This window comes from Lemur catta, chromosome 16 (assembly GCF_020740605.2).
Source record: "Lemur catta isolate mLemCat1 chromosome 16, mLemCat1.pri, whole genome shotgun sequence".
Taxonomy (NCBI): domain Eukaryota; kingdom Metazoa; phylum Chordata; class Mammalia; order Primates; family Lemuridae; genus Lemur; species Lemur catta.
Window position 1 is genome coordinate 51,677,066 of NC_059143.1, and position 20,416 is coordinate 51,697,481.

The 20,416-nt window shown below is 37.7% G+C and overlaps 1 protein-coding gene across 2 annotated transcripts in view; it reads right to left on the minus strand.

Annotated features, from left to right (window-relative positions):
* The window catches only part of NETO1 (neuropilin and tolloid like 1), a 100,979-nt gene that overhangs the window by 19,760 nt on the left and 60,803 nt on the right, over positions 1 to 20,416 (minus strand). For both annotated transcript variants that reach the window (XM_045527339.1, XM_045527338.1), the window contains exon 7: positions 15,699 to 15,927. In XM_045527339.1, the coding sequence (XP_045383295.1) occupies positions 15,699 to 15,927 (229 nt within the window). The remainder of the gene's footprint in view (positions 1 to 15,698; positions 15,928 to 20,416) is intronic.

The window sequence follows — 20,416 nt, forward strand, 5'->3', positions numbered from 1 at the left end:
ATGCCATGGTATTTATGCTACTGTGTGACACATGTAAGTAAATATTTCCTACATTCATTAAGTGGTCTTAATCGTTTTAAGACACATCAATCCACAATGGTGAAGCACTGAGATTTATATGCTCAAGACCTCAATTTATACTTGATGCTATAGTTGCTGGCACTGCAGTACATAACATTTTATTTCCCTATTGAAATACATAGTGAATAAAATGCCTTTTGATCTTAGTATTTATTCAAAACTTGTAATTGTGTTTGGCCTTGCCTATTCTAGAGGGAAAAAGGGAAATATTATTGTGAAATATTAAATGAGAAGAGTTATGTTTTGGCCTCCCTATTTTCTTTGACTCTTTAAAATAAAGAACTCTAAATTTCAAAATGTGCTAGTTTATTTTTCCATAATCAACAAAGTATTTAAAATCAACTTTTTTTTCACATCTGAACAAAGCTGGGAAGGATTAAAGTGAGTTGATTATTGCCAACATATTTTGGTGTGTATTCTCAGAGTGTTACAGAATTAAAATCTTTCATTTTTTTCCTTTAGGATCCATCAATTTAGTTATTGACATAATGTGACAATTTTACTTAGTTATTACAAAATTAGAAATTTGCACTATTCAGACAGAATGCTAAGAAGAGGCAGATGGTAGGCTGGAAGCCTGTCCTAGACAGAGAAAGATGAAACTAAACAGTGAAGTAAAATCAATCCTGGTGTCAGAAGAGCAGAGACCCAACTAATATAAACAAATGCTGGAGAAAACGAAACTCTATGAGAAGAGAATTAGGCTCTTAGAATACAACCGTCCAGTGCATAATTTACTAAAGTAACTGGGGGAGTGTGGAACAGAACACCAGATATAAATGAACATCTTCCACAGTGAGTCACACACTTGAACCGAACGTGAATCAGTGTGGTCGCATGGCTCCCTAAGGAAAAACCGTCTTATTCATCTTTGCACTGTCAGTGCCTGGGCATTTAAGTGTTTACTGAGGGAAAGGAGAATGAATGGAGGAATGTAAATAGTGTCAAAATGAAAAGGGATTGACAGTTAAGCTAATAATCCCATAATGGTACCTGAATGTTTATAATCAAACTGATGTTGGAGTGATCACTTTTTTGTTTTCCTACAATTACAGTATATCATGTCACATGTCCTGAACTACCAAATTTAGGAATAGTACTATGTTGATAAAAAGCTTTATTTTATGTATATATATAGAGAGAGAGAAAGAGAGAGAGGGTAAGAGTGTCTCGCTCTGTCGCCCCACGCAAAGTGCGGTGGTGTCATTACAGCTCACAGCAACCCCCAATTCCTGGGTTCAAGCAATCCTCCTGCCTCAGCCTCCTGAGTAGCTGGCACTACAGGCACGTGCCACCATGCCCAGCTAATTTTTTCTATTTTTAGTGAAATGGGGTCTCATTCTTGCTCAGGCTGGTGAAGGTAATATATTAATTAATGCTTTCAAGTAATATTTTAAGATTGACATTTAGATCATCCATTACCTAAAAAAATCCCACATCACTGCAATAGGAATACGTGTTACTTTTCCCTTGCTGAGTTGCAAACTACCTCACACTTAACCTACATCTTAAAACAACACCCTGTACTCTCCCAGGTTTCTGTATGTCAGAAGTCCAGGTAGGGCTCAGATAGTTTCTCTCCTTAGGGTCTCACAAGGCTAATGTCAGAGTCAGCCTGAATCAGGTTCCCATCTAATGTGTGGGGGCCTCTTCGATGCTCATTCAGGTTGTTGGAAACATCTAGTACTTTGCAATGGGACTGAGGCTCCCGCTTTCTTGATGGCTGACAACTGGAGGACATTCTCAGTTCCCAGAGATCGCTGGAAACTCCTTGCCACGAGGCTCTCTGTATTGTTCAGCAGTTTGTTCCTTTATGGCCAGCAGAAGTATTTATTTACTACAGTTAAGAATCTCTCTGACTTCTTTTATCTCTGAACTTTGGACCCTCTTTTATTTATTTTTTTACTTTTTTCCCCCAAGTTCAAACTAGTTGTTTATTGTAGTTCTTGTTATGCCAGCCCTTGAAGGCTGGCCAAAATTTCCAGAGGCTGTTGGGAAAACCTGCTGATGAGAGTTTTTGATTTGCAAGAAAGAAAAACGACACTATGATTAAAGTGCACTTTCTAATTAGCTAAAACCGTTGCCAGGCTTGTAGCAGAAAAGTCAATCCTGTGAAACCTTGAACGTGCCATTTGGGTCCTTCGATTCTGCGATGGGTTCATTTGTTCAAAATGGTAGACGTGTACTTGTGGGTTTTTCTGATGTGGCTTAACTTGTATGAGGAAGAGTATGGCTTCAAGCAGTCCCATATTTCTGTGATGATTGAGAAAAGCAGAGGTCCAAATGGCAGGATCTCCTGCTTTTTTAAGGCTGAATAATATTCCATTGTATATATAGATTTTAGGTGCTCTTACCACCAAAAAGATACCTATATGAGGTGATGAATATGTTGCTTGAATATAGTAATCATCTTGTGTCTGGATATCTGAAAATCTGGCAGTACCACAGAAGTTTTCCTCTATTATTCTCTCAAATAGGTTTTTCATGCTTTCTGCTTTTTCTTCTTCTCCCAAGGGATACCTATAATTCGTGTATAGGTTCACTGCACATAGTTCCCTTTTTCTCTGGGAGATTGTTCGTTCTTCTTTATTCTTTTTTCCGCATCTTTGACTGGCTGGGTTAGCTTGAGAGCCTTGTCTTCAAGCTCTGAGATTCTTTCTTCTGCTTGGTCTGGTCTGTTGCTGAAGCTTTCTGCTGTGTTTTGAAACTCCCTAAATTACTCTTTTGTTTCTTTTAGCTCTTTTTCATTCTTTCTTATGTTGTCTAGCTGTTTAATAATGACTTTTTCATTTGTTTTGTTGATGGCCTGAAATATTTCTTTGGCTCTTTCGTGTTGGTTTTCAACTTTCTCCTCGATCCCCTTCATCTTCTTTGCCACTCGTATTCTGAATTCCATTTCTGACAGATTGACAATTTCCTTGGGTTGGGGTCCACTGATGTAGATCCACTGGGATCCTTTGGGGGTGTCAAACTAACTCGTTTTTTTTCATGTTGCCAGAATTCTTTTGCTGGATTCTTCTCAGCCGACAGCTTCTCTCAGGTCAGGGCACACAGGTTTGCAACGCACCTGTTTCCCTTTGCTGGGAACGGTCCTACTTGGTGAGAAGGAGGAGTGGTCGCTAGATGGTGCTCTTGTGGCCTCCTCTGGAGGACTAACCTGACAGGAGCGGGGCGCAAGTACCCAGCACCTGCGATGCGGCTGGTCTGTGGTCCCTTCCCCTGTGATTGTCACAGTCCTGGCTGTTGCTGGTTGATCTTCACACAGGGCGGTGAGCGGTCCCCAGGCTGCTGTTGGAAGTCCAGCTTGGAGGCTGGTGTTGGGGTGATCGCTTGGCCCAGGTCTACTCACAGCAGTGACAGTGGCGGGCGGGTGAGGCTATGTAGGTGACACTCGTGGGTGTCCGGGCTCTGGGTGTTCGCTCCACCCGGGTCCAGGTGCGACGGCTGCTCGAGGCTAGAGGGTCTCTGGCCGAGTGTCGGGCTGCCGGGGTTCCCGCCAGGCAGCCAGTAGGAGCCACCCGCATGGGGCCATGAGTTCTGGCCGCAGCTGCGGAGCCTTGGAGCCGTGGGCAGAGCGCCCAGCAGCGGCGCCCGAGCCTCAGGGGTGGCGTGTGGGCCTGACATCAGTGGAACTCCGAGGTGGCCCCGCTGGGCGGGTGGCAGCTGAGGGCTCCTGGGCCCAGGCCGCTGGGCATCTGGGACGCTCCCCTTTCCCAGGTCCCACGGAGGCAGTCACTGCAGGGTTCTAGGTGGCGTCTGTGGAGCCCATTTGGCTCAGCCCCCCGGATGCTCAGCTCCCCATCACGGGGCCTGGAGAACATCTGCCCTCCCCGCTCACTCCCTGCGCGGCGAGGGGACGTGGAGGCAGAGCCGGCCCTGTGCACACCTGGCGCTGGGGCTGAGAGCTCAGGATGGCGTCAGTCGCAGTGACCTGGGAACGGCAGCCCCTGGGACCCCGCTGTGCCCGCCCTCCAGTGCAATGTCACTGCACAGACTCAGGCAGCTTCTGATCAGTCTGGAGGTCTTGGATCAGATCGGGGGTCGCGTCACAACTTGTGCTGCGTGTCCGTAGGGAGGAGCGCGGAGACCCAGGGTTCTCTCCTCCTGTCCTTCCCCACGTGCGGACGCCTCCCCCAGGTGCCTTCAGATCTTGCTGAGTGGATCGCCCGTCACCTCCTTCACTCTGAGTGTCCGTGTCACCTCTCCACTGATTCCCAGTGCTCTTTCCCGAGGCCCATCTGTAGGTGGACATCCACCTGCAACTTTCCATCCTCTCCCTGAGAGCAGCACGCAGGCTGCCCCTCCCCTCTAGACTCTCTTTTAAAAGAGCATATTTGATTAGGTCAGACCCGCTAGAATAGTTTCACTCTAATTAACTCAAAGTCGACTGATTAGAGACTTCAACTACAGGGCTCCCAAGAGTATTGCCCATGACAGCATGACTCAAAGTTCAAAATCTCATTGTTGAAATCATCTATATCTGCTGCAGATGAGCCTCCCGGGTTTTGTCCTTTAGGAGTCTGAAATACTATTTCTGGGGCAGTTTCTCTCCACGTATGTGTCCAACATCCCCACACAGTGGCAGTTCGAACAAGGAGAATGGATAGTAAGTAGGAGAAAAGAGTCTGCAATAGTTCTGAAATCCATCAGGGTAAAGTTGGCTTTTTCTTTATTATATTTCAAGGTCTTGGAATAATTCTCTTGGTTCAGTTCTCTGAGTCTTTCTTTCTCTTGAGAGGTAACATATATTTGCAGCTGAGTAGTTTTATCTGATTGCTTCCTGCCATTAGAATTTTGGGATTCCAACCACCCCTTTACATTCAGTTCTCTCATTGTCCCTTCCAGCCCAAATTGACAATACCTCTGCTGAAACAATTTTCTCAAGAACCTTGTGGGCTTTGCTTGAAATTCAGTGGCTTTTGCTCCATTAGGCAGAAGCCACACCCATAAATCTCTGAGATAATCCTTCTCTTGGACTTCTCCCTGGATGACTGACAGACGGTACCCTTAATCCTTCTAGTTAGATGTAGAGGATCTGGAAGGCACAACTTTAACCTCTTGCAAGTGCCTTTTTGTTAGCGAACACTGTGACCATTTGATGTTTCTGATGGTTTAGCAAAGCTTATCCAGTCTCAAATTCAGCCTCTTCTCTACGCTATACTTACAACGGTCTTTTCTGACTTTCAACATCCTTATCACCTGGGGAAGTTGAGAAAGTTTAAAATCATCCAGTTCTAATCTTTTTTTGTTTAATAATTCTTCCTTTGATCTAATTCGTCCCTCTCACATGTTACTATAAGCAGCAAGAGGAAATCAGGCTACACGTTTAACATTTAACTCAGTAATTTACTTAGCTTGATAGTCTATATTTGTCACTCCCAAGTTCTGCTTGCCACACACCTGCAGAACACAACTTTGCTAAGCTTCCTGCTGCTGCAAAGCAAGGCTCCCGTTCCTCCAGTCCCTGATAGCACATCCCTCACTTCTATGAGTCCTCCATAGCCCTCCAAATCCACATTTCTACTTGCTGTCTGTCCACGGCAATTTAAGCTTTTTTTCTCTCATGCTCCTCAAAATCTCTCCAGCCACTGATCTCAAACTGTTCCCAACATTTAAGCATTTGTTATAGCAATGCCTTGTTTTCAGCACCAAAAATGAAGTAGTTTTCTATTGCTGTGTAACAAATTGCCACAAGTTTAGTATCTTAAAAACACACACACACACCCCCATTTATTATCACACAATTTCTGTAGGTCAGAAGCCTGGGTACTGGGTTACCTGCAGGAGGTGCAGTTAAGGTTTTGGTTGGACTATGATTTTCACTTGGTGCTCAGAGTCCTTTTTCTAGGTTATTCAAATTGTTGGCAGAATTCAGTTCCTTGGAGTTGTATGACTGAAGTCCTGATTTTGTTGCTAACTGTTGGCCAGGGTTGCTCTGAGCTTTTACAGGCTGCCCTTCCAACAGGCAGGCAATTCACAACAAAGCAGTTTGTTCTCTTCCTGTAGGCCAGCAGTCTTTCTGAATGATGCCTCACCTATTTTAGAAAGCTCACCTGATTAGGCCAGGCCCACCTCAGATAACCTCCCTTCTTTTGATTAACTCAAAGTCAATTGATTAAGGACCTTATTTATACCTGCAAAACAATTTTTGCCATAGAATGTAAGTTAATCACGAAATGATATCCCAAGCTATTTACAGGTTCTGACTGTCTCAAGGGGAGGGGATTATAGAAGGCTTCTATACCAAGAAGCAAGAATCTTTTGGTTGATCTCAGAATCTGCCTTCCACAGATTAATTCAATTCAATTCTTCTTGGAACTTAAATGTTATTGTATATATGTTTCTTAAAGATTTATAGCTTATACTTGATATTTTTTGTCTCAAGTTAATATAAAACAAAATACATTTCTCTCATTGTGGAAAACTATGATAAACAATCAAAAAAAAAAAAACCTAAAAGTGGACAATTTTGTTTTCGTCTCTTTTTACACGCATGGATGTTTTAAAAAGATATGTGTTACTTCTGAATCAAGTATTAAGTGATCAATATTTTATTGTTCAGAAGCTCTTATGCTCTCATTTATAACTTCAGAAGTCAAACTAGAAAATACTTATGTCATTCGTCCATTTCAATGACTGCAAATTCATCTTTCAAACAAAATAATATTGGCTCAGAAAATTAAGCAGGTGATTTGATTTGAACAGGAATATTCCACTAAGGTCTCTATTTTTTCATATTAGACAGTTCATATTAAATATACAGTTTTATCATAATTGGTTATAAATTTTCATATATAACAAATACACTTAAAATTAAAATTTTACTAACCATAATCAAATTTTTTAAAAGTTGGACAATTCTTTATACTCAATGACTTCATAAAAAAGTGATCAAAATGTGTAAAAATGTACTATTATAAGCAATCTTAAATTGAGTCTTTTAACTAAAATATATCACACTCTCAGTAATCAATGTAAGAATTATCCAATGTATGGTATATCTCAAATTGAATGAATTCTTTACCAGTATGTTTCTAATCTGATTCTCCCTGGTATTGGTTGCTTCTTGATTCATGGAATTAAATTAGTTACTAATAAATTAAATGATAACTTTTTACTATTAGCCTCATATATTTAAGTGTTAAATAAATCTTCTTTCTTAGAGAATATAAGCCAAAAATAATACTTAAATGTTCTGTCTTTTCTTTTGGATTACCCATAGATGTGTTCTTCTGCATTGGGTAAATTTTTTAAGAGTGTACTAAATATTTTGAGTAATTCAAGTGCAAAGTGCCACTTAGCTTGTTAAAAAGGCTATAACCTAATAGATTAAAAGAATTACCCTTCAGTGATAATATTGATTTTTGTTGTTTTTGTGTCCCTAGGTTTCAAGATTGCTCTATAGCTGCCGTCCCCAACCCCTGGGTCACTGACTGGTACCAGTTCATGGCCTATTAGGAACCAGGCTGCACAGCAGGAGGTAAGTGAATTGAAACTTCATTTGTATTTACAGCGGCTCCTCATCACTCACATTACCACCTGAGCTCTGTTTCCTCCCAACCCCCGGTCCGTGGAAAAACTGCCTTCCATGGAACTGCTCCCTGGTGCTAAAAAGGTTGGAGACCACTGCTATAGGATAAAGACTGGATACTACTTTTTTCTGAAGAAAAAAAATATATTTAGCTGGGCAGCCAACAGCAGTGTGATGCCACAAACCAGGGCAGCCATCTCTGGCAGACCTGAGAAAGGCGGAGGTGATGTGTTAGTGAGCCAGTCGGTACAGTAGTACAACACTTACAGGAGCAAGCCAGAGCGGTGGGATTTCTCAAGCCTTAGCTGCAAGTGGTACTTCTCCTTTTTAGTGATCTTATGATCTCCACATTCCTGGTATTACAGAATATTTTGTTGCAAATATTGGTAATTAATATAGGCTCTGTAAAATGCTTCTAATATGTATATGCAAGCTAAAAGTCCAAAGACTTTTGTAATAAGAACTTCATACCTCCCTTATATGCTCATTATTTTATTTTTTTCTAAAATTTATTCAGATACAAATGTAAACAAATGATAATTTGAAAATATATCCATATAGGCATTCATCACTCCCCAGCTTCATAAGTTTTAGAACAGAAGCCACTCCTTATGATTTACTTTTTTCTTCTACTTGTGGTCATATCAGAGTGGCATGCTGCATGATTATAGTATGTGAGCATTTATGGGAATGATATGCAGTACATAGGATAGAAATATCAAACTTCAGTTTGTAATCACTTAAAACAATACTTACATATGAGAATAACTGGTACCTATTTTTAATCATAATTATCATCATCCTCCTCTTTCAACAATAGGGGTGCTGTCTCAGAAATGCTGCAAAAGCAGCAGGCAAAATTATACACAAGAGAGTTCATGAGATTAGGAGTCAGGTCTTAAGTTCTTACCTCAGTTCTGTTAACAAATCATTAAGCATGAGGTTGAGAGTGTGCAGGGAAAGTCAATTAACTTCCCTGAACCTCTTCTTTTTTATTTTTGAATTCAGAAAATGTGAAAAAATGAAATAGATGGTCTCTAAACTCTCCTCTCACTCCAAAAATATCCTATGGTCCTAACATAAGAAATTTTGACAGATATTAGGATATTATTGAATATGTTCTGCTTTGGTCCATTTTGTATTCTATAAAAGAATACTTGAGACTGGGTAATTTATTTTAAAAAAGGTTATTTAGCTCACAGTTCTGCAGGCTGAGAAGTTCAAGGGCACGGCTTCTGGCGAGGGCTTTTCTGCTGCAGTGCAACGTGGCAGAAAGATCAAAGGGGACGAGGACATGTGAGAAGAAGAGTTGAAAACCTGAGCAGTGTACTGGCTTTGTAATAACCCACACTCTCGTGAAATAACCCATTCCTGAAGGAACTAACCCACGCTTTTGAGAGTGAGAATTCACTACTACTTGGGGGTCAAATTCCAACAGCAGTTTTGTGGGGAAAAACCAACCATATCCAAGCTATAGCTTGCACAGAGTTCATTTGGACTGCTGTAACAAAATGCCATAAGTTGAGTAGCTTTTAAGCAGCAGAAATTTATTTCTCACTGTTCTAGAGACTGGGAAGCCCAAGAACAGCAGATCTGGGTCAGTGGGGGCTTGCTTCCTTATAGACAACTGTCTTCTTACTTCACAGGGCGGAAGAGTTGAGGGGCCTCTCTTAGGCCTCCTTGTCAGGGGCACTAATCTCACTTAGGAGGACTCTGTCCTTGTGGTGTCATCACCCCACCCAGGCCCAACCTCCTCATATCACCTTGTGGGGTCAGGATCTCAACATAGGAATTTTGAAGGGACACAAACATTCAGACAACAGCATTACAACCTTGGCCCCCCAAAATATATGTCCTTCACACGTGCAAACTGTATTTATTTTATCTCAGTAGCCCCAAAAGTCATAACTTGTTCCAGCATCGATTTGAAAATCTAAGTCCAAAATCTCATCTACAGCAGATATGGGTAAGATTCTAGGTATAATTTTTTCTGATGCAAATTTCTCTCCTCCTGAAATCTGTGAATTCAATCATGTTACAGTTCTTCTAAAATACAATGATGGGACAGGCATAGGCTAGATATTCCTGTTCCCCAAGGGAGAAACAGGAAAGAAGGAGGAAGTAACAGGTCCCTAGCAAGTCCAAAACATTAAGGGTTGACAATCATCTTCTTTGCTCAGTGCTTTGTCCTCCAGGTCTACTGGGAGGGGGGGGTCCCACCCCCCAGCTGTGCTGGAAGCAGCCCATGCCACAGCTCCCACAGGTTGGAGTCACATGTCCCTGGCCCTGACAGTCTGGGATCTCAGGGGTGACCCCATCCCACAGTTCTGCTTGGCACAGCCCAAGCAGGGGCTCTCTGTGGCAGCCTCCCCCTTGCAGTGATTCTCTGCCTGGGTTCTATCTGTACTTTGAGCTTTTTCTGGATAAAATGCGCATGCTCCAGTTGGGACAGTGAGGAGGACTGCTGCCCCAGCACGCGGGGAGAAAAGCCTGAGATGGGAGGTGGTGCTAGCCAGAGGTGTCCCTCCTTTGAAGTCACTGTGCCCCCCAGACCCTGCACTCTCAGCCTGAGATGACAGAAGCAGGACCCATGATCTCTGAAATGCCCTCAGTGTCATGATTTCACTGTCTTGAATGATACGTTCTGACATCCATTGAGATGCCCACCTGTACCAGCCTCCTTATCAAACGGTCGGTGGGAACACCCTTGGTGCTGTCTCCTTAGCACACCGTCTCATTCCTTACAGTATATGGGCAGGCTGTGAATTTTTCCAACTCTTTAATTTCTGCTTCCCTTTGGATTAAAAATTCCATTTTTAAATCATTTCTTTCTTCTTGCATTTGACTACAGCCCATCAGGAGGAATCAAGCTGGATCTTCAACACTTTGCTTAGATATTTTCTCAGCAAAATACCCAATTTCATCACTCAGAAATTCTACCTTCCACAAAACACTAGAGCACGAGCACGGTTCAGCCCCATTTGTTGCTACTTCATCACAAGGATGAGCTTTCCTCTGTTGTCTAATAACATATTTCTCATTTCCGTCAGAAAGCTCATCAAAGTGGCTCTTACCAGTCACATTTCTACAAACATTCTGTTCAGGCTTACTTAGGTTTTCTCTAAGAAGAGTCTCCTCTCCTTTTGAGGCCTTGCCTAGAATTATTCTTTTTTTTGAAATTTTTTTAAAATAAACTTTTTATTTTACAATATTTTTTTACAACTTCACTTTTATATTTGCATTATACTTCATTCTTTTTATATTTCAAAATATTAGGGGGGGTACAAATGTTTTAGGTTACATGGATCACTTTTGTAATGCTTGAGTCCTGGCTAAAGGTGTGAATGTCACCTAAATAGTGTTCACTGTACATGTTAGGTAGGTCTTTGCCCCTCACCTCCTCTTTCCTCCACCCTGGTTGATTTCCACTGAGTTTCACTTCCCTCTTTGCACATGTGTGCTCATTGGTTAGTTCCAATTTAATAGTGAGTACATGTGGTGTTTGTTTTACCATTCTTGAAACATTTCTCTTAGGAGAATGCTCTCCAGTTCCATCCAGATTGCAAAATGTATTAATTCATCTTTTTTATCGCTGAGTAGTACTTCATGGTATACACATGGCACATGTTATTAATCCACTCATGAATTGATGGGAACTTGGGTTGATTCTACATCTTTGCAATTGTGAACTGTGCTGTAATAAACATTCAAGTGCAGGTGTCTTTTTGATGAGAAGTCATTTTCATAAAAGCAAATAGACAACCTACAGAATGGGAGAAAATATTTGCAAGCTACACATCCAATAAAGGGCTAAGAACCAGAATTAACAAAGAACTCAAACAAATCAGCAAGAAAAAAAAAACTATTAAAAAGTGGGCAAAATACATGAACAGAAACTTCTCAAAGAAGAAAGACAAATGACTAATAAGCATATGAAAAAAAATGCTCAATGTCACTAATCATCAGGGAAATGCAAATTGAAACCACAATGAGATATCACTCTAACCCAGTTAGAATGGCATTTATGAAAAAGTCCAAAAAACAATAGATGCTGGCATGGATACAGAGAGAAAGGAATACTATACACTGTTGGTGGGACTGCAAATTAGTACACCCTCTATGGAAAACAGAATGGAGATTCCTCAAGGAACTAAAAGTAGACCTATCATTCGATCCAGCAATCCCACTACTGGATATTTACCCAGAATCACTCTTAATGGTCCGTCCGTGGCAATGTAAGCTTTTTCTATTGTGCACTTCAAAACTCTTTCAGCCTCTAACCATTACTCAGTTCCAAAACCATTTCCATATATTTTTAGTTATTTGTTATAGCAGCACCCCCATTCATCACTATAAATTTTCTTGGTCCATTTGGGCTGCTATAACAAAATACCATAGACTGGGTGGCTTATAATCAACACTGAGAATTTCAACATATGAATCTTGGGGTGGGGGGCATAAACATTCAGACCATTGGACCATTCGGTTCTAGGCACTTCTCAACACTGCATTGAGGTTACTATTTTATAAATATGTAAGAACCAAAGAAAATATCAAAATGATTTCTTATTATTAGAGTAAGACAAAGGCTGATCACTGATTTTATTCCTCTAATTCTTCCCATGTGTATAAGGAGAGAGTAAATATTTGAGAATATATATAATATATATACTAGAAATATATCAGCTATATATGATTATTCATTAGTCATATAATTATATATATTAGATTATATAGAATATATATTAGATTAGATATGATTTCATATATTAGACATATATTTTATATGTACATATAAAATATGTATACCTTTCATCATCAACAACCCCAATAACAACAAAAATGTAATTTAAAATTCTGTCTTAGCTGGTAATATTGAATAAAGTCATACCATCTGGGGAACTTGAAACACCCTAAATACAGTCCCCTTGTTTCCTTTTTAAGAATCCTTAAAATGATTCTTAACCACCCATTTCCATGTAGTTGTACTTATTGAAGTCCATTTTTTGTTATTTTGAAGTCTGCATCTCTTATTTGTAATGAATAAAGACTTAGTCTATACCCACATACTTCAGCACATGATGACTTTGATCTCAGGTGTATACATAACAGTAGAATTCTGCACAATGTTAGCCAATGCAGAAAAATAAAACATTTTGACAAAACTACATGGGCAATGTTTTAGCCTGTTTGGGCTGCTATAACAAAATACTATCAATTAGGTAGCTTATAAAGAATAGAAATTCATTTCTCACAGTTATGGAGGCTGGGAAGTCCAAGATCAAGGTGCTGGCAGATAGTGTCTGGTTAGGGCCTATTTCCCGGTTCATAGATGGAACTTTCTAGCTGTGTGCTCACATGATGGGAAGGGCACAGCTATTCTCTGGGTCTTATTCATCAGAGCACTAATCCCATTGATGAGAGCTCTGCCTTCAGTATCTAAGCACCTCCCAAATGCCCATGTCCTACTACCCTTACATTGGTGATTAGATTTTCAACATATGAATTTTGAAGGGACATAAACATTACAAAGACCAACATAGCTGGCAACATAACACACAGCATAAACTTGTTTCAGTGGCAGCTTACTGTAAATTTATGAGATTATCAGAGAGAATGACATTGTAATACTTGACATTTGAAGAGAGTGCGTATTCATCCCCTGTACAGGAACATAAAGGGTTGGGTGCCCTTTCTTTCTGTGTTGGAAGAATACCCTGTCTTCCGGATTACTCATTTAAAAGTCCACCCACTTGAATGACTTCCTGAGAATCATTTAACCATGTGAATTAGCACTCTATTTTTATTTCAAATAGACGTGGTTCTAATGATAGATGCACAATATGCTATAATTCACCATTTCTTATATATGCAGATTTTTAAAGATTCATAGAAAATCAATTTTAGAGTTGAAAGGGGCCTTAGATGCTATTTTTTTGAACAATGATAATTTAATATGGAGAATCATCTGCTAGCTATAAAGTGTTTAACTCCTTAATTGAACAGGTAAATGACGGTTAGCCTCTCTCAGCCAAGCCAGTACTTGTACAATGAGCCTTATGAGCTACTTTCCCCCATCCGACACAGATGTTTTTCCTACACCAGTTATGTCAGGTGATAATCCAATTTCAGATTGGATCGCCCCTCTATCCATACTTTATATCTTTCATAGAGATCCATTAAATCTTTTAACATCACAGCTCATGAGCTAGAGCCTAAATTGCATTCAAAAATTTTCCTATAATTTTCAAACATTGATCTTACCTGTGAGACATCAATTCCATATTACCCAGCATAAGACTAATGTAGTTATCACATTTTGAACAACAAAAACAACAGAGCCTAAGGTAAATATTTCTTCTTCTTGGGCGTTATATCACAATTCTAGATGCTCCTTCATCTTTGTAAGCCTCTTCTAGGTGATTACTGCCCTCATTAATTATACCCTGAAAAGAACCGACTATACCTTTTGCATTTTGACTAGTGCAGTTTCCCATGAAACTGTTATGTTTGCGCTGTTCTTGCACTTTCTTTAACATAGACTAATACAGTTTAAGATGACTTTTGTCAATTATAATGAAAGTATCAGCTCATATTAATTTTGAATGAAATAAAATCATAGAAAGCTTAGGAGTCAGGGTTCCTTTATGCTATCATTAAGTTGATTTTTTAAAATGTACAAATATGGTTTTATATGTCCCTATTACATTTTATGGTGTGGTTTTGATAAAAAAATTACAGATTTTGTGATGTTTAAAAAATCTTGATTATATCCTCTAACATATTAGTTTGCCTTTCCATATTTTTTGTCATAGTAAATTAGCTAAGAGTTCTCAATATGTGATTATCCAAAACTGATAAGAATAGTGAATATATACAGAACCTTGAGATCCCATCACCAAAGGCAAAATTTGTTGAATTTGGCAGAGCAATCAGCAGGGAAACAACAAAAATGTTATCTTATAACCTGAATTTCTTCATATTCTAGTCAAGAAAATGGCATTTCCCCCAAATACAGTGCTGAAATAAAGACACATTACCTCTAACAAAAGACATAGATAGCAATATACTGTTTAAATCTGGCATGAAGCTGGGAAAGAGATTTATAGCACCCTTGATGACAGCATCAAGATTTAGAAAGATGGAATGATATTCAAAGCTTCTGGGGCCCTAGAATCCCCCACCTGTTCAAGCAGAGGGGACTGAAAGTCAAAACTATTTATTCACTGTATAAAAGAATTGTCTAATACATTTAACTTTTATGAATTTAAAAAAAACATACTGGTTGCTTTGCTGCTGACAATAAGAGAAATCCCTGGAATTTCAAAAATATTTTATCATCATTTCTAATTATACAAAAATGCATATAGTTGCAAAATACTAGGTGCTTATTTCCTAAAGCTATATTTCTCAGGAATCTTTTTCCTTTGCATAAATTTGTGACACATGAGATACTCAGAGTTTCTAAAGAATATTCCAAATATATCTATTAATATGTCTTATTATTTGTTAGAACATAATTTTCTAAAATTTCTGTGCTTTGCACTTCATTCTGGGTCTTGCCTGTTGTGCCATTTTAAATACGTTCTAGAACTTTTTCTGTTTACTGTCTGCTCAAGCAATTCTCTCTCCCTGCCTACTTTAAATGGAACTCTGTAGTCACAAAACTATTTGAAATAAATGGGACTGCAAGAGAGGCTTACTAAAGAGAACGTATGAAATATTTTTATGCAGATTTTTTTTTTACGATTTAAAATCAAACTTCATCAGAAGCTGCAGCATCAGTTCCGCATGCTTGGTAAGAGCTCCACCAAAGACAAACAGAATTCATCATTTCCCAGCCAAACACTGTGAACTGTCTCAAGCAAGGATATGATGCATATGTTGAAATAAGTAATCAAAATGTAATGTGTGATCTCTGTCAGTGGATCAGAATGAAGGAAAGGGAATCGCAGCGATTTTAACAATTTACTGGGGAAGACCCCGCTGTGCTCAAACCAAGTGAAGAAAACACCATTAACAGCTTATGAGACTGGCACCATGTGACATATCTGAAGGACAAACAATCAAGCGTAGGGAATCTTACGTTCTTGAAAAGATGTGAAGAGCATCTGAAATCGGCTGTTTCGACTGCCCTCGTCTGCCCACATGCGGATCACCCCAAGACCTGTGCGCAGCATCACATCATTGGCCACAGTGCTGCAGAACTTGGCTTTCAAGTCCTCCACCGAACTGCTTCCATCATACACAGCCACGAAGTTCCTCTTGCATTCATTCGAATTCTGCATTTCATAGTCCAAGAATCGTAAGTAAATCTGTAAAACAAAGACAAAATAATTTCCCCATATCAAAATATGAATGTAAATCAGTACCAGAACTCTTCTCATTTTCAATCTCACAAAACAATCTTGATTGCAATCAATCTTATTATATTTCCCTGTGAATAGCACAAAGATGTACAAGTAAGAACAAATCGTTTAATATATTTTCAAATGTTTCTAAATAAATGCTATTACCGTTAAAGCTGGGTATTTTTACCCAAATGATCCTTATGTTTTCTCATAACTTACTTTGAATCAGTTATTCATTTTGCACACTTAAAAACTGTTTTATTTTGATTAGCAAAACATATTTTAAATATTCCTGATACATTTCTGTTAAAGTTCCCTGGCTTTTTTTTTTAACTCTTCGGAATGTTTGGAAATAAATAATTTGTATTAAAACCAAAGGAAAACAAACAAAATGATATTGAAAGTCAGTCTCTGATTTTAGTTTGTTTAGATTATATAGCAAAAATACACTGCTTCATTTTTGAGGCCACATATTTTTTTTTTTAAAGGCCAACCTAGTTTTGGCTATTCTTGCCAAATAAAAATCAAGCCTTTTGGCTAAATCCAACTAAAAAAAATAAATTAATATTTAATGAGTAAAAAGTACTGTGCAACCTGCTTTATATGCTATTTTTTAATACTTCTAACAACTCTATCAAGTGGCTCCTTTTATTTTCATATTCAGATGAGAAAAATCAGACTCAGATGGTATAAATTGGAAATTAGACACGAGGACTCTCTAAATTCCTAGCCATAATCCCTCTATAATGTGGCTTTGGATATATGGAATTTTTTTTTTTTTTGATCAACAAACATGATTTGACTCTGCATTGATGTGCGTTAAAAATCACAAGGAGTTAATTCAACCAAGGATGAGTCTATAAAGAAGTTGTTTGTTCATTCATCCGTCAATTCAGCAGTATCCACAGCTTGGCCTGTTACTTTGCTGCAGACACTATTTAAGGCTTTCTGGATATGACTGAGAACAAAAGAATGGGGGCCAGTGCTGAAAAAGGTGCTCTCGTTAAATCATAACCCCAAGATACAATGTCAAACTGTTGGAATTATATAAAGCAAGAAATCTATGCACTACAAGAGTTATACCTGGAATGGTTTCGGAATAAAGAAGGTATACTTCACACAGGTATCTTCTAAGTGTTTTTACATTTTATTCTAACATGAATGCATATACGCTATTTCCTCTTAAATGCACTTCTCTTAATGTGCCAGAGATATAAAGACATACATTCAATCAAAAAATCATCTTTTCATCACTACTTATGCATTTTCACTTATTTCATAAAATGTGAAACTCAAAAGGCAATTTTTCCCACATCCAGTATGTCTACTCTACATTTTAAATTTTCACTATTTGAATTTTTTTGCTCTCAATGTTCTTGTTCAATAGGGCACTAGTCCCTGTCAATTTCACCTTCAGAATATTTGTTTTCCATTTCCACCGACACTTCGGTGATATTTCAAGTCTGCTGACTAGCCTGGATGTTTGCAAGCTACAGGTTCTCTTTCTATCCACAAAGCTCACCCCAGCCAAAGTTATATTTCTAAAAAACAAATCTAACAATAGCTCTCTTTTTGCCAAAATTTTAACTGGTATATAATAAAAAAAATTAAAAGTAATAAACTGGCAAATTTACCCCCTCATTATCTCCCCATATCACAGTTATTTTAAAAAATGCCATCCTTTATAAACATGACATTAGTTTTACATGAAGTATCCATTCTCCACCTTCTGCCTAGCAATTTCTTCCTGATTTATCAAGATTAGTTCAATTATTGCATTTCCAGTGAAGGGTCTTCCCTGCTCCCACTCTCCAACCATGGCAATAGCAGTCTCTATGCCCTCTATCCTAAAATATAATCTTGAACATATTTTAAGCTGTAATTACAGTTAAGCATATATTAAGCTATAGTTATATGCCCCTTCTAATAAACTATGTGTTCTTCAAAAGCTGTGGCAGTGTTATAAATTTTTGTATTGTAAGTGTTAAAATATTTTGCGTATATTAAGCCCTCCAGAAAAATTTGTGAATGAATAAACCTGTGAATGTTTAATTAATTAGAAATTTTATTTTCTTCATTGACTTATTTTGTTCTACATTCATCAAATATTTATTGGGCAGCTATATGACAGACATTATTTTAAGTGCTATAAATAATGATAATTATGTAGAATAATATATATTTTATTATTTAGAGTAGGAAATTATACACAAAAATTCTCAAAACAAGGTATAATATAGATCTAAACTATGACATAAAAGGGTAAGCTATCACGTTGCTGACTTGTAAGGAGTTGAAAATAAAATGTGAAGTCCCAAGTGAGGAAATTCTGACTTTGAGCAGGAAGAACAAAAACAGAGAAATATGGGAAAATGAATGAAATTGAGCAACAATGGAAAACACTGCAGTTTCATTATGCTTTTCATGGTAAACTGCAGAAAGCAGGTTAGTCCTTCTACTGAAAAAAGGAGAAAATGATAAACAGAGTAATATATAATAACTACAGAAAAATGGTCAGATTATCATCTTTCAGTGAATCATTTTGATGTATTCTTCTTTTTAATCAATCACAGAGTTTAAGTCTACAAGATAATTTATTGAGCAGGACATAGGAAATTTCAGAACATATAAACAATTTCTAATAACATCTGTTTTCCAAATCGCACTAATATGTAAATCAGAATCTATTTTTATATGCAATGCAAATAAATATAGACAACAATTTACTAAGTAATATATTTACCAACTGCCCATCTTGATCTATCCCCTCATATCATAATGATATATAGAAAATAGAAATTGTTTGGGCAATTATTTAAGACTTGCTAGAAAAGTTTTCTCCACAATAAATAAAAATTAAATATACACAGTCCAAGAAATGTTATATATGTCTTTAATACTACTAGACACTTTTATAAATAAAACCATATTCTAAAAAGCATTTAGCCCTGGACTTCTGTGGTTGCCATTTGATTTGTGACCAGACAAATCAGGTTTATAATCTTAGATAGGATATTCCTTAAATTTGGAGGGTAGCAGTGTATCCTCTATTTGGAGAAAAAAACCAGAACATCATACTGTTTTATAATATGTTTAAATATGCACACAAACACACACACACACAACTGTAACAAATCCTGATATAATATTAAAATGATTTTCTCGTATGCATAAACAAGTATCAAAGTATTTAAAGTCCATCTAAGCAGCTCTCTAAAATCTGACACTACAAAAATGAGATTTCATTTATTAAAAAATGTTGAACCATACCATTTTCATTTGTAGTTATCTAGCCAATATAAGTTTTCACTTTGTTTACCTAATTTTATTCTCATTTTTGGAGATAATGAGGGCACAGTCAATCTTTAGAATCCTTAATACTTATTGTAGTTAATAACATTTACTACCCTTATTATATTGCATTAATATTCTATTGCTCCATAAAAAGTATCACTAATTTAGCAGCTTTAAACAAACATCCAATTATACTCTTTCAGTTCTGTAGAAGTACTCCAGGCTTGACTGTGTTCTTTGCTAAGGGCAAGTGAAAATCCTTGCAATTCTAGGAGCAAGACCCCTGTTTTCCTGATGGCTGTTGACCAGGGGTCGCCCTCACTCCTAGCCTCTCATTCTCTGGCTTCTCCCTTCACTCGCAACCAGAGACATCTCTCTGCTTTTAAAGGGCTCATGTGATTAGACTAGGTTTAGGTGGTTAATCTAATTTTGATTAACCCAAAGTTAACTGATTGGTAATCTTAATCACATCAGCAAATCCCTTTTGCTGGATAACTTAACATAGTCAGGTGTGTGATATTTTATCCTATTCACAGCCCTGGGGATTGGGGCTGGAAGTCTTGGCAATCCTTTTAGGATTCTGCCTATAACACTTACATTCATTGTATAAGTAACTTTAACACCTGCAACACAACATTACTATAAAAGTCTATTTACTTACTATGTTTGTCAAGTTTCTATGCACACTTGATTATAATTTGACACAAACTTTTTGAATTAAGTAGAAAAATTAAAAATTATTTTGAAATATTAAACGATGGGTAAATAGTAAAAGCTAGAGTTTTATTATCCCAAAACATTAACCATTAAGTTAATTACCTTCATTTGTACATTTTTATAAGTCTTTTGATGCTAGCTCTGATCTATTTTTAGCAAATGATATGTGAAGTGATATATTTGTTAACTAGATTGATTTAATCATTCCACAATGGAAACATATATCAAAACATCACATTCTACCCCTAAAACAATTATTATTTTTCAATTAAAATTATATTTTAAAAATATCAGAAATTAAATTAAAAATAAAACTTGCTTATTACATCAAATAGTGTGGTTTTGTTACATCAAACTGGACCAGGAGGAGTTAGGAGGTGTTGATCTTGCTCCAACTCCATTACTAACCAGCCAAATATCTGGGCAAGTCACTTATCACAGA